Consider the following 16,146-nt stretch of genomic DNA (forward strand, 5'->3'; position numbering starts at 1 on the left):
ATTTTCAACCAAATGAGGTTGGTTGAATTAAGAGTTAGAATAAATAGGGCATTTATAAAAAATGGTCCATTTATCATTTCTGAGCTACTCTAATATCTGTGGTTGAACACATAAACCTAAGCTATTTCTTATTAGCATAAGTTTAATGTATGCAATTTCTGACTCATCAGTAAGACTCAGTGTGTTCTCTAATTTTTTATATTTCTGTAACACATATTAGGGTCCTAGACAAATATTTTGAACTGCTCAAACACATACTATCACATACTGTTTTATATTGTAGTTAATTTACTGCATAGAGTGTTTTATTTAACAATGTACTAATACAACAAACATAGTCTATTTTTTATTACATGCTGTACATAAAAATTATTATTACCTGGCAATGATTTAGACCACTTGACTACTGAAAGAAGTTGCCTCTCGCCTAGTTGATTAAGACTTGTCAGCAAAGAACTGGAGGTGTCAGGTTTTGTGTTGTCATGTCCTGCATAGATCACATCTGGTTCAATGCTCATTAACAGGTTGATCAGTGGTGGAATCAACTGTATGTCTTGACCTGGTGAAAAACTGAATCTCTGGCTTAGGGCTTGGCTTTCATTTGGAATGCCCACTGGCTGTGGGAGAGCAACAGCATCCAGTGCTCTCACAACTCTGACTTTATTGAACTTTTTAAATTTTCGACCTACAGAGAAGAAAAAAAAGAAATTCATGTAAATATATATAAACTCCATATCCCAGTATAGTATTATTTTTCCTAAGTCTTAGAATCATAGCATTATGCATTTTAGCATCAATCGAATAAAATGAAATAGAATAAAAGTGTTAGATATTAAAATTACAAAAAATAAATTAAAACATGTAACTCTTGATTAAAAAAAATTTAGGCCTCAGACTTGGATTAAATAATTAGTTACATCAACAATCACTGGGTGGGTGAGGTGTGGGTAATTATACCAGTATTCTGCAGGGGTCATGGAGCTTTTTAGGAGAAGATATGAATAAAAAGACAAAGAGTTTTAGTAGTGACTACGCTCAGTATTGGTCCATATTCTGATAGAACAGCCTTCCAAAAGCTAATGCTACAGACTACATTAATTGAAACTTAGTCTATAATGGTTGTTAAATCTTCTTTGAGGTTTTGTTCTTTTAAGAATATGTTAAAAGAAAAGCATTTGTTTGCCAGCCCCACAAAATCTTTTTATACAATTTCATTAGGTTCATTGATCCCTTAAAATCAATCCAGCTCTACTTTTATGAGATCTAAGACTCAAAATTAATAATCCTTTTTCTAAATTAAGGAAAGAGAAAGTTTATACCCGTGCTGGTCAGATCACATTTGTATTTCTGGATGATTTCTGGAGTTTCTACTTTGATGAATTCTGATATGTTAGGGGAAAAAGATGGATGGTGAGATAAGTAGAATCTGCTTTATGAGAAATGATTGAAGGAGAAAAGCATGCTTATTTGGGCTGCTGGTAGTTCACAGATGCCTTGAGGAGAATTAGAGAAAGTTCTGGTGATGTGATATCAGGCTGGATTCAGCCCCACCTGCTTTGTGCCAGGCAAGGGCTACTTATCAGTATGAAGTAGCTGTTTAACCAAGGGAAGGCTGATACCTGCAATTATCTAAGCAGAGGTTGCAATCTGCTGGCTCTAGTATCTGATCATGCCCACAGATACATTTTGTTTGGCTCAGACAATGCTGACCAGAATTATGAGACCATCCGTGAATTACTTAGGTGGCAACAATCTGTTAAAGTTTAGTTGCAATGGTTGCTTTTGGATGGGGCATGTGTATTCCAGTTTTTCCAGTTCCCTCCACAAACTGGTGGTACGCCAGTGGTCTCTTTTCTTAAGTCTTGTCACTCTAGCTACTTATTTACCTGGTCTCTGTAAACATTTGTCTCTGAGATTTCTGAACTCAGGGTATTGTCATAAAGAAAAAGGATTATACTTGTTCTATAAAGCCCCAAGGAATGGCCAGGCATGGTGGCTCATGCCTGTAGTTCCAGCACTTTGAGAGGCCGAGGTGGGCAGATTACCTGAGGTCAGAAGTTCGAGACCAGCCTGGCCAACATGGTGAAACCCCGTCTCTACTAAAAATACAAAAATTAGCTGGGTGTGGTGGTGGGCACCTGTAATCCCAGTTACTCCAGAGGCTGAGGCAGGAAAATCACGTGAACCCAGGAGGCAGAGGTTGCAGTGAGTCAAGATCATGCCATTGCACTCCAGCCCAGGTGACAAGGGAGAAACTCCACCTCAAAAAAAAAAAAAAAAAAAAAAAAGCCCCAACGAGTTGAGCTAAAACTTGTAGGAGATGGGAAAACAAAACAATTGCCATGGGTAAAAAACAAAGGGGATTCAAAATTATTTGCAGAGATCAAATGAGCTTTCTGGGGGAAGGAATGAGTCACAAAGGGAAGGGAAGGAACAGTTATGGAGTATATAGCATATGCCAGGAATTGTGTGTGTGTGTGTTTTTGTCTAAGGGAAGATAATGTTAAGAAGAGGGCTAAAGTTTCCCTGTCCATGACTATAATCTTCAACAAAGGCACCACTGTTTGTCACCTTTATTTATTTTTTCCAGTGTCTTTTGGCAATACATGTCTGCTAAATGAATGAAGGAATACATAATTGTCTTTTCCATCTCCCACTCTGAATATCTTGTCTTTATTATCTGTTGCTGTATGGTTTGCACTACATAATATTGTTTCAGTCAATGACAGACCACATATACAACAGTGTTTTCATAAGATAGTATTTTTTACTGTACTGTCTCTATCTTTAGATATGTTTAGGTACACAAATACTTACCATTGCATTACAGTTGCCTACAAAATTCAACAGAGTAACATGCTGTATCGGTTTGTAGCCCAGGAGCAATGGGCTACACCAAACAGCCTAGGTGTGTAGAAGGTTATACCATCTAAGTCTGCGTAAATGCATTCTATGATGTTCAATGATGAAATTGACTACTTCATGACACATTTCTCAAAATGTATCCCTACTCTTAAATGACGCATGACTGTTTTTGTTTCCTTCAGAGAACATAGCTTCCTCCACCAGGCTTGCTGCCCTGTAAGGATAGGGGCTAGGTCCATTTCATTCACTAATGTAGATCTGAAGCTTTATAAACTGCTAACTACACAGTGGACTCCTGATAGATATTTGCTAAGTTATTAAAGTAGTTGTTTTGACCTAACATAGCTTAAAAAAGAATATCAGAAGAGAGTACTAAAAAGGGAATGTGAACAGCAATGTGATATTTAAAAACCACTTTGTTGTTTTTTTATATAGGATATTTGTTCAAAGAAGTTATTCCTAACCTTTATGCATAAGAACCATTACTAAGTAATGCAAGTAACAAATCTGTAGAACTTCATATAATTGTACTCTTAGCATTTGTTGATTGAGAAAATAGACAATGGCAAAAAGTACTCTGAATTCAGTGACTAGACAATGGCAAAAAGTACTCTGAATTCAGTGACAGTTTAGAACGACTTTGTATTATATTTTTGCACCTCTGAAAAATAACACCTGGTATTTTGGGTAATCTAAGCAGAGAATAGGCATGTGGGGTCAGTGGTCCCCCACTCCCCTGCCCGCTGCATTGACATCAGGAGATGACAGGCATGGGAGCTTTGTTTGCTGGAAGGAGGGAAGATTTGGGCTGAGACGCTGGGGGTGAGCAAGGGGGGATAAGAAAGCGGATGGACATGGTGGCTGAATAGTTGTCTCTCATTCAAGCTGATGGATGAGGTTTTGAGGGATTGAATCAGAAGCAGAGGTAATGATTTGGGGGAGGCTTAGGGGGAAAGAAGCTCCATTTGGAGAATATTTTCTTTGTGGCCAATCTACAGTATGGCTACCCCTGTACTCTGCCTTCCCTCCTGTTACAACTCATACTCCTGACATTTCAATACCAAATCTTAGTCCTTCTCACCCACTCAGGGACTTTTCTCTGAAATCATTTTCCCTCTTGTCTGCATCCTCTAATAGTCCCTCTCACACATAATGTATTCCGTGGAGAAACATCACTCTCTTCATTTCCTCTCCTCCAATTCTCCCTTGAACCTTCTCCAGTCAGGTCATTCCTCTCCTTATCCCAACCAAATTATTCTTGGCAAGGCCTTCAAAGATTTCTAAATTTCAAAAAACAATGGCCAATTCTCAGTCCTGGTCTTAACCCGGGTAAGAACTTAACACATTGATCGTTTCCTTCTTCTTTTAACGCTCTTATTCATTTGGCTTCCACATATTTCATTCTTGTAGTCACTCTTTCAGTCTCTCTGTCTAGCTCTTTTTCATCTTCTCAACTTCTAAATCTTTGAGTACACCAAGCTCAGTCCTCAGACTTCTCTTAGATATCTATGCTCTTTCTAGGTGTCTGCATCTAGTTCTATGTCTCTAATATCATCTAGACATTAATGATTACCAAATTTACAGTCCTAGACCCAGCTTTTCCAAGAAACTCTAGACTCAACTATCCAACTGTATTCTCAGCATCTCCACTTGTATTTCTAACAGACCCCTCAAATTAATATGTTTAGAGCAGAACTTTGATGCATTGGTCCAAACATGCATCTTCTAGGTTTGTAACTTCATTTACATACCTGCTGCTCTAGCCCCAAACTCTAGAGTCATTATTGATACCTCACATCTAATACATCAGCAAATCCTAGTGGATAACCATGAAAATATAACCCAAATCCAAATACCCGTTTCCACTGCTTGCACCATAATTTATGTCCCCACAATCACAGTTGGACTATTGTAACATATGCTGGCTGGTTTCCCAGCTTTCACTTTTTGTAGACTATTTTCTATACAACTTTAAAGACTTAATCAGACTATGTCATTCTTGCTTGATATTTTCAGTGACTCCTGATCCTACTTAGAATGAAGTTAAAATTCATATCAAGCTCTACAAGGCCCAACTTACCCTTGCATAGATGGTCTCTCTTCTATTCTCCCTCATGCTCCACCCATATTGATGCCCATCTTGCCCTTGAAGTGTGTTTCTGCCTTGGGGTCTTACACTGACGAGTTCCTCTGCATGAAATGATTTTTTCCTTGGATATTTGCATGGCTTGCTTCCTCACCTAATTTATATTTCTGCATATCGCCTTATCAGATAGCTTGTTTTTATCTATCCTATAGATATTTATAACATATATACCCAAAATACACAAAGAATTCCTATAAATCAGAAAGAAAAGGCATGAACAGATATTTCACAGAGGAAGAAATATATAGATGACAAAATACAACAATATGACTGACCTCATTATTAACCAGAGAAATGCAAAGTAAGACCACATGAGACATTATCTACCTAAAACGGCAAGGACACAGAATACAGGAACACACAAAACAATGAAGAGCTGCCATGGAGTGTAAACTACTACTACTTTAAAAACAATCTAGCATTATCTAGTAAAGCCCAGCATGAGCATGTATTACAATCAGAAATTTCATGCCCAGGTGTGCAGGTTACCTACAGAAACTCTCACACATGAACCACCAGAATACATGTAAAATAATGTTCACAATTGAACTGTAGGTAAAGCACAGCAAATATCAAGTGGAAGTACATGTCAATACATGAGAATAAATAAATGGGAGATACTCATACAATGAAATCGTACAGTGTAGGAAAAAACAAACCAGAATAATACAAATCAAAATAAAAAACACAAATATAATATTAGGCAGTAAGATCAAATTGCATAAATATACATACCATTTCTATGGAGTAGAAAAAAACATCTCAAAACTAAAAAAATCTATTAGTGAGAAATACATAGATATTAAAAAATCCTATAGAATAATATAAGAAAATGACCAACTCCAAATTAAAGATATAGAGGTTTCTGGAGAAAGAGAAAGAGGAATGTGATAAGGAAGAAATATGCAATCAATTTCAAGTGTAGTGATAATATTCATATTTTCTTAAGCCAACTGAGTCCAGAGGTGGATGTTAATCATATTGTTTCTATATGTCATTTGCTTTATATGCATTTTTTTATGAATAAAATATATTAAAAGGTATGGCTTATTCTTAGGATACAAAATCAATGTGCAAAAATCAGTCATTCCTATACACCAATAATAGACAAACAGAGAGCCAAATCATGAGTGAACTCCCACTCACAATTGCTACAAAGAGAATTAAATGCCCAGGAATACAACTTACAAGGGATGTGAAGGGCCTCTTCAAGGAGAACTACAAAACACTGCTCAAGGAAATCAGGGCACAAACAAATGGAAAAACATTCCATATTCATAGATAGGAAGAATGTATATTTTGAAAATGGCCATAGTGAACAAAGTAATTTATAGATCCAATAATAGCTCCATCAAGCTAACATTGACTTTCTTCACAAAATTAGAAAAAAATTACTTTAAATTTCATATGGAACCAAAAAAGAGCCTGTATAGCCAAGACATCCTAAGTCAAAAGAACAAAGCTGGAGGTATCATGCTACCTGACTTCAAACTATACCACAACTCTACAGTAACCAAAACAGCATGGTACTGGTACCAAAACAGATATATAGACCAATAGAACAGAACAGAGGCCTCAGAAGTAACGTCACAAATCTACAACCATCTGATCTTTGACAAACCTGACCAAAAAAAACAATGGGGAAAGGATTCCCTATTTAATAAATGGTGTTGGGGAAACTGGCTAGCCATATGCAGAAAACTGAAAGTGGACCCCTTCCCTACACCTAATACAAAAATTAACTCAAGATGGACTAAAGACTTAAACATAAGACCTAAAGCCATAAAAACCTTAGAAGAAAACCTAGGCAATACCATTCAGGACATAGGCATGGGCAAAGACTTCATGACTAAAACACCAAAAGCAATGGCAACAAAAGACAAAATTGACAAATGGGATCTAATTAAACTAAAGACCTTCTGCACAGCAAAAGAAACTATCATCAGCGTGAACAGGCAACCTATAGAATGGGAGAAAATCTCTGCAATTTATCCATCTGACAAAGGGCTAATATCCAGAGTCTACAGGGAACTTAAACAAATTTACAAGAAAAAAAAACATCAAAAAGTGGGTGAACGGTATGAACAGACACTTCTCAAAAGAAGACATTTATGTGGCCAAAAAACATGAAAAAAAGCTCATCATCACTGGTCATGAGAGAAATGCAAATCAAAACCACAATGAGATACCATCTCACACCAGTTAGAATGGCGATCATTAAAAAGTCAGGAAACAAAAGATGCTGGAGAGGATGTGGAGAAATAGGAAAGCTTTTACACTGTTGGTGGGAGTGTAAATTAGTTCAACCATTGTAGAAGACAGTGTGATGATTCCTCAAAGATCTAGAACCAGAAATGCCATTTGACCCAGTAATCCCATTACTGGGTATATACCCAAAGGATTATAAATCACTGTACCATAAGACACATGCACATGTATGTTTACTGCAGCAGTATTCACAATAGCAAAGACTTGGAACCAACCCAAATCCTCATCAGTGAGAGACTGGATAAAGAAAATGTGGCACATATACACCATGGAATACTATGCAGCCATCAAAAGGGATGAGTTCATGTCTTTTGCAGGGACATGGATGAAGCTGGAAACCATTCTCAGTAAATTAACACAAGAACAGAAAACCAAACACTGCATATTCTCTCATAAGTGGGAGGTGAACAATGAGAACACATGGACACAGGGAGGGGAACATCACACACCGGGGCCTGTTGAGGGGTGGGGAGCTAGGGGAGGGATAGCACTGGTAGAAACATCTAATGTAGATGATGGATTGTTGGGTGCAGCAAACCACCATGGCACATGTATATCTATGTAACAAACCTGCATATTCTGTACATGTATCCCAGAACTTAAATTAAAAAAAAAAAAAGTAGAGTGGTTGCTGGCTGGCAAGATGGCTGAATAGGAATAGCTCCGGTCTGTAGCTCCCAACGCGATCAACACAGAAGGTGGGTGATTTCTGCATTTTCAACTGAGGTACCCGCCTCATCTCATTGGGACTGGCTAGACAGTAGCTACAGCCCATGGAGAGCGAGCTGAAGCAGGGTGGGGCATTGCCTTACCCGGGAAGCGCAAAGAGTGGGGAAACTCCCTCCCTTAGCCAAGGGAAGCCGTGAGTGACTGTGCTGTAAGGAACAATGTGTTCCGGCCCAGATACTATGCTTTCCCCATGGTCTTTGCAACCCACAGACCAGGAGATTCCCTTGGGTGCCTAAATCACCAGGGCCCTGGGTTTCAAGCACAAAACTGGGCAGCCATTTGGGCAGACAATGAACTAGCTGCAGGAGTTTTTTTTCATACCCCAGTGGCACCTGGAATGCCAGTGAGACAGAACCATTCCCTCCCCTGAAAGGGGGGCTGAAGCCAGGGAGCCAAGTGATCTAGCTCAGCAGATACCATCCCCACAGAGCCCAGTAAGTTGAGATTCACTGGCTTGAAATTCTCGCTGCCAGCACAGCAGTGTGAAGTCGACCTGGGACGCTGGAGGATGGTGGTGGGAGGGGCGTCCACCATTACTGAGGCTTGAGTAGGCAGTTTTCCCCTCACAGTGTAAACAAAACCACCTGGAACTTCAAACTGGGCAGAGCCCACTGCAGCATGGCAAAGCTGCTGTAGCCAGACTGCCTCTCTAGACTCCTCTCTGGGCAGGGCATCTCTGAAAGAAAGGCAGCAGCCCCAGTCAGGGGCTTATACATAAAACTCCCATCTCCCTGGGACAGAGAACCTGGGGGAAGGGGTGGCTGTGGGCGCAGCTTCAGCAGACTTAAACGTTCCTGCCTGCTGGCTCTGAAGAGACCAGCGGATCTCCCAGCGCAGCACTCAAGCTCTGCTAAAGGACAAACTGCCTCCTCAAGTGGGTCCCTGACCCCTGTGCCTCCTGACTGGGAGATACCTCCCAGCAGGGGTCGACAGACACCTCACACAGGAGAGCTCTGGCTGGCAATCTGGTGGGTGCCCTGCTGGGATGAAGATTCCAGAGGAAGGAACAGGCAGCAATCTTTGCTGTACTGCAGAGTCCGCTAGTGATACCCAGGCAAACAGGGTCTGGAGTGGACCTCCAGCAAACTCCAGCAGACCTGCAGCAGAGGGGCCTGACTGTTAGATGGAAAACTAACAAACAGAAAGGAATAGCATCAACATCAACAAAAAGGATGTCCACACAAAAACCCCATCTGAAGGTCACCAACGTCAAAGACCAAAGGTAGATAAATCCATGAAGATGAGGAAAAACCAGTGCAAAAAGGCTGAAAATTCCAAAAATCAGAATGCCTCTTCTCCTCCAAAAGATCACAACTCCTCACCAGCAAGGGAATAAAACTGGACGGAGAATGAGTTTGACAAATTGACAGAAGTAGGCTTCAGGAGGCGGGTAATGACAAACTCCTCTGAGTTAATGGAGCATGTTCTAACCCAATGCAAGGAAGCTAAGAACCTTGAAAAAAGGTTAGAGGAATTGCTACCTAGAATAACCATTTTAGAGAAGAACATAAATGACCTGATGGAACTGAAAAACACAGCACAAGAACTGTGTGAAGCATACACAAATATCAGCAGCCAAATTTATCAAGCAGAAGAAAGGATATCAGAGATTGAAGATCAACTGAATGAAATAAAGCATGAATACAAGATTAGAGAATAAAGAATGAAAAGGAACAAACAAAGCCTCCAAGAAATATGGGACTATGTGAAAAGACCAAACTTACATTTGATTGGTGTACCTGAAAGTGACGGGGAGAATGGAACCAAGTTGGAAAACACTCTTCGGGATAGTATCCAGGAGAACTTCCCCAACCTAGCAAGACAGTCCAACATTCAAATTCAGGAAATACAGAGAACACCACAAAGATACTCCTCGAGAAGAGCAACCCCAAGACACATAATTGTCAGATTCACCAAGATTGAAATGAAGGAAAAAACATTAAGGGCAGCCAAAGAGAAAGGTCGGGTTACCCACAAAGGGAAGCCCATCAGACTAAAACAGCAGATCTCTCTGCTGAAACCCTACATGCCAGAAGAGAGTGGAGGCCAATATTCAACATTTCTAAAGAAAAGAATTTTCAACCCAGAATTTCATATCCAGCCAAACTAAGCTTCATAAGCAAAGGAGAAATAAACTCCTTTACAGACAAGCAAAAGCTGAGAGATTTTGTCACCACGAGGCCTGCCTTACAAGAGCTCCTGAAGGAAGCACTAAACATGGAAAGGAACAACCGGTACCAGCCACTGCAAAAACATGCCAAATTGTAAAGACCATCGATGCTAGGAAGAAACTGCATCAACTAATGGGCAAAATAACCAGCTAGCATCATAATGACAGGATCAAATTCACACATAATACTATTACCCTTAAATGTAAATGGGCTAAATGCCCCAATTAAAAGACACAGACCAGCAAACTGGATAAAGAGTCAAGACCCATTGGTGTGCTATATTCAGGAGACCCATCTCACAGGCAGAGACACAATATGCTCAAAATAAAGGGATGGAGGAATATTTACCAAGCAAATGGAAAGCTAAAAAAGGCAGGGGTTGCAATCCTAGTCTCTGATAAAACAGACTTTAAACCAACAAAGATCAAAAGACAAAGAAGGCCATTACATAATGGTAAAGGGATCAATGCAACAAGAAGAGCTGACTATCCTAAAAATACGTACTCAATACAGGAGCATTCAGATTCATAAAGCAAGTTCTTAGAGGCCTATGAAGAGACTTAGACACCCACACATTAATGGGGGAGGCTTTAACACCCTACTGTCAATATTAGACAGATCAACAAGACAGAAAATTAACAAGGATATCCAGGACTTGAACTTAGGCTCTGGACCAAGTGGACCTAAGAGCCATCTACAGAACCCTCTACCCCAAATCAACAGAATATACCTTCTTCTCAGCACCACATTGCACTTATTCTAAAATTGACCACATAATTGGAAGTAAAACACTCCTCAGCAAATGTGAAAGAATGGAAATAATAACAAACAGTTTCTCAGACCACAGTGCAATCAAATTAGAACTCAGGATTAAGAAACTCACTCAAAACTGCACAACTACATGGAAACTGAACAACCTGCTCCTGAATGATTACTGCATAAATAATGAAATTAAGGCAGAAATAAGTTATTTGAAACCAATGAGAACAAAGACACAACATACCAGAATCTCTGGGACACAGCTAAAGCAGTGTTTGTTTAGAGGGAAATTTATAGCACTAAATGTCCACAGGAGAAAGTGGGAATGATCTAAAATTGACACGCTAATATCACAATTAAAAGAACTAGCGAAGCAAGAGCAAACAAATTCAAAAGCTAGCAGAGGACAAGAAATAACTAAGACCAGAGCAGAACCGAAGGAGATAGAGACATGAAAAACCCTTAAAAAAAAATCAATGAATCCAGGAGCTGGTTTTTTGAAAAGATTAACAAAGTAGATAGACTACTAGCCAGACTAATAAAGAAGGGAGAGAAGAATCAAGTAGACACAATAAAAAATGATAAAGGGGATATCACCAGTGATCCCACAGAAATACAAACTACCATCAGAGAATACTATAAACACCTCTATGAAAATAAACTAGAAAATCTAGAAGAAATGCATACATTCCTGGACACATACACCCTCCCAAGATGAAACCAGGAAGAAGTTGAATTCCTGAATAGACCAATAACAAGTTCTGAAATTGAGGCAGTAATTAATAACCTACCAACCAAAAAAACCCCAGGACCAGACAGATTCATAGCTGAATTCTACCAGAGATACAAGGAGGAGCTGGCACCATTCTTTCTAAAACTATTCCAAACAATAGAAAAAGAGGGAATCCTCCCTAACTCATTTTATTTGGTATCATCCTGACACCAAAACCCGGCAGAGAAACAACAAAAAAGAAAATTTCAGGCCAATATCCCTGATGAATATTGATGCAAAAATCCTCAATAAAATACTGGCAATCCAAATCCAGCAGCACATCAAAAAGCTTATCCACCATGATCAGGTCAGTTTCATTCCTGAGATGAAAGCCTGGATCAACATACGCAAATTAATAAACATAATCCATCACATAAACAGAACCAATGACAAAAACCACATGATTATCTCAATAGATGCAGAAAAGGCCTTTAACAAAATTCAACACCCCATTCATGCTAAAAACTCTCAATAAGCTAGGTATTGATGGACCGTATCTCAAAATAATAAGAGCTATTTATGGCAAACCCACAGCTAATATCATAATGAATAGGCAAAAGCTGAAAGCATTCCCTTTGAAAACCAGCACAAGACAGGGATGTCCTTTCCCACCACTGCTATTAAACATAGTAGTGGAAGTTCTGGCCAGGGCAATCAGGCAAGAGAAAGAAATAAAGCGTATTCAAATAGGAAGAGAGGAAGTCAAACTGTGTCTTTTTGTAGATGACATGATTGTATATTTAGAAAACTCCATCATCTCAGCCCAAAATCTCCTTAAGCTGATAAGCAACTTCAGTGAAGTCTCAGGATACAAAATAAATGTGCAAAAATCACAGGCATTCCTATACACCAATAATAGACAAACAGAGAGCCCAAACATGACTGAACTCCCATTCACAATTGCTACAAAAGGAGTAAAATAGCTAGGAATACAAGTCATGAGAAATGTGAAGGACCCCTTCAAGGAGAACTACAAATCAACGCTCAAGGAAATCAGAGAGGACACAAATGGAAAAACACTCTATGCTTATGGATCAGAAGAATCAATATCATGAAAATGGCCATACTGACCAAAGTAATTTATAGATTCAATGCTATCCCCAACAAGCTAACATTGACTTTCTTCATAGAATTAGAAAAAACTACTTTAAATTTCCTATGGAACCAAAAAAGAGCCCATATAACGAAGACAATCCTAAGCAAAAAGAACAAAGCTGGAGGCATCAGGCTAGCTGACTTCAAACTATACTACAAGGCTACAGTAGCCAAAATAGCATGGTACTGGTACCAAAACAGATATATAGACCAATGAAGCAGAACAGAGGCCTCAGAAATAATGCCACACATCTACCATCTGATCTTTGACAAACCTGACCAAAAAAGCAATGGGGAAAGGATTCCCTATTTAATAAATGGTGTTGGGGAAACTGGCTAGCCATATACAGAAAATTGAAAGTGGACCCCTTCCTTACACCTTATACAAAAATTAACTCAAGATAGATCAAAGACTTAAATGTAAGACTGAAAACCATAAAAACCCTAGAGGAAAACCTGGGCAATATCATTCAGGACATAGGCATGGGCAAAGACTTCATGACTAAAACACCAAAAGCAATGGCAACAAAAGACAAAATTGACAAATGGGATCTAATTAAACTAAAGACCTTCTGCACAGCAAAAGAAACTATCATCAGAGTGAACAGGCAACCTACAGAATGGGAGAAATTTTCTGCAATTTATCCATCTAACAAAGGACTACTATCAAGAATCTACAAAGAATTTAAACAAATTTACAAAAAAAAACAACCCCATCAAAAAGTGGGCAAAGGATATGAACAGACACTTCTCAAAAGAAGACATTTATGTGGGCAATAAACATGAAAAAAAAGCTCATCATCACCGGTCATGAGAGAAATGCAAATCAATACCACAATGAGATGTCATTTCATGCCAGTTAGAATGATGACCATTAAAAACTCATGAAACAATAGATGCTGGAAAAGATGTGGAGAAATAGGAAAGCTTTTACACTGTTGGTGGCAGTGTAAATTAGTTCAACCATTGTAGAAGACAGTGTGGTGATTCCTCAAGGATCTAGAACCAGAAATACCATTTAACCCAGCAATCCCGTTACTGGGTATGTACCCAAAGGATTATAAATCATTGTACCATAAAGACACATGCACACGTATGTTTACTGCAGCACTATTCACAATAGTAAAGATTTGGAGCCAACCCAAATGCCCATCAATGATAGACTGGATAAAGAAAATGTGGCACATATACACCATGCAATAACATTCAGCAATCAAAAGGGATGAGTTCATGTCCTTTGCAGGGACATGGATGAAGCTGGAAACCATCATTCAGAGCAAACTAACACAAGAACAGAAAACCAAACACTGCATGTTCTCTCATAAGTGGGAGGTGAACAATGAGAACACATGGACACAGGGAGGGGAACGTCACACACCGGCATCTGTCGGGGGGTGGGGGGCTAAGGGAGGGATAACATTAGAAGAAATACCTAATGTAGATGATGGGTTGATGGGTGCAGCAAAACATCATGGCACGTGTATACCTATGTAACGAACCTTCACGTTCTGCACGTGTATCCCAGAACTTAAAATATAATAAAAAATTTGAAATAAATAAATATAAATTAAAAAATTGGAAACATTAAAAAGTATGGCTTATTTAAATATCATGCATTGAAAAGATAAGATGAAGAGTCTAGGAAACAGTATTGCACAATTATTCTTGATGTATATGTGACTGAATCTGGATGATGATACTATGAGAAGAAATTTTTATGACAAGTGATATGAAAGGTTTTTGAGAGAGATTAGAAGTGAAAGCTTAAATATAACCTAAAAATAAAAATTTTGAAATATCTCAGCAAAAATCCTATAGAGAATGGGAGCAGGGAGAAGAAAAGCTTATAAACTTCTTTAGCATGTTTTAATAAAATAATTTGGTAAAATAGGGCAGGCATAATTATTATTTAATTCTGATAAAAGAAGAATACAGATTTTTGTATTTTCTACTAATTTTTCTATATCTTTACTATTTTTTTAAAACTACAAATGGAATTTTTTTTTTTTTTTGCGACAGAGTTTGTGTTATACTGCCTCATAATTACCTCTTTTCCATTTTCTTTCTTTGCTAGCTTGGTCAAGTTTCCCTTTATTTTCTCTTTCCTATTTAACTTTTTCTATTAATTCAGAAGTTTTGATTTGCTTTTCCAGTTTCCTAGTGTTTGTATTCCCATCCTGAAAAATCTCTGTATTTTTCTTTTATTATATCAGAAGACTCTCTGTAGTTCAGGTGAATTTATAGACAGTCATCCTTACACTACCTATATAAAATTATGGAAGGATGTCTAGAGGCATGCTTCTACTTCAGATTACTAAAGTGATAATGACCACTGCGCAGTGCTGGGATCAGTCCACTGGCACTACACTTTAACAATCCTTTATAGCACTGATAGTGCTTGCCTTCCATTTTTCAGGATTCACCTCCAATTTCCAGATCAAAACAGAGTGTGCCTTTGTATATACTTCAAAGAAAACAAAGATGCTAGACAACAGGAAATATAAAGTGAAATCAGGTATTTTCCAAAAACCAAAACTATACTAGAATTGATTTTTTAAACGTATGTGTCTTAATCATTTAAATAAAGTCAACTACAATGGAGGAGATATTTGAACCCCTCAATTCTAACTTTTTACTGAGTCTAGAAAATAATAAATGCTTGTAGATACTACTGAAAAGTTCTAGTTGGCAAACCATAAAAGACATCCCATACAAACACAGAAAAATTTTAAGCAAAGAAATGAGAATGAATAGTCTGAGGACCATCCCCAGCTAGCATGTGTGAGATGGTGTTTAGGGTAAACAACCAGACTGATGAGAAGGACATCAGTTGGCTGCAGGCTCCAATGCAGTGAACTTGGGGAGCAATGTGAGAGGTGCTATCTCTGAGAGATGCTGATTCAAAGGCCAGGATTTGGGTGGAAAAAGAGATGCCCATTAAGAAGAAGATTCTGGGCCGGGCGCGGTGGCTCACGCCTGTAATCCCAGCACTTTGGGAAGCCGAGGCGGGCGGATCACGAGGTCAGGAGATCGAGACCATCCTGGCTAACACGGTGAAACCCCGTCTCTACTAAAAATACAAAAAATTAGCCGGGCGTGGTAGCGGGCGCCTGTGGTCCCAGCTACTTGGGAGGCTGAGGCAGGAGAATGGCGTGAACCCGGGAGGCAGAGCTTGCAGTGAGCCGAGATCGCGCCACTGCACTCCAGCCTGGGCGACAGAGCGAGACTCCGCCTCAAAAAAAAAAAAAAAAAAAAAAAAAAAAGAAGAAGATTCTGTGAGGTCTAGAGAGGTAGGTGGTAGCCATCACCCACAGTAGATCTTGCCTTAAAGAGGAAAAATG

The 16,146-nt window shown here is 38.9% G+C and overlaps 1 protein-coding gene across 3 annotated transcripts in view; it reads right to left on the bottom strand.

Moving 5' to 3' along the window:
• PGR (progesterone receptor) overlaps positions 1-16,146 on the bottom strand; it is a 90,956-nt gene that overhangs the window by 22,975 nt on the left and 51,835 nt on the right. For 2 of the 3 annotated variants that reach the window (XM_034933585.4, XM_055094779.2), the window contains exon 4: positions 380-685. The exons of the other annotated variant lie outside the window; for it this stretch is intronic. In XM_034933585.4, coding sequence (XP_034789476.1) covers positions 380-685 — 306 coding nt within the window. The remainder of the gene's footprint in view (positions 1-379; positions 686-16,146) is intronic. 3 annotated transcript variants of the gene reach the window in all.

Source organism: Pan paniscus, chromosome 9 (assembly GCF_029289425.2).
Source record: "Pan paniscus chromosome 9, NHGRI_mPanPan1-v2.0_pri, whole genome shotgun sequence".
In the NCBI taxonomy this organism is placed as follows: Eukaryota; Metazoa; Chordata; class Mammalia; order Primates; family Hominidae; genus Pan; species Pan paniscus.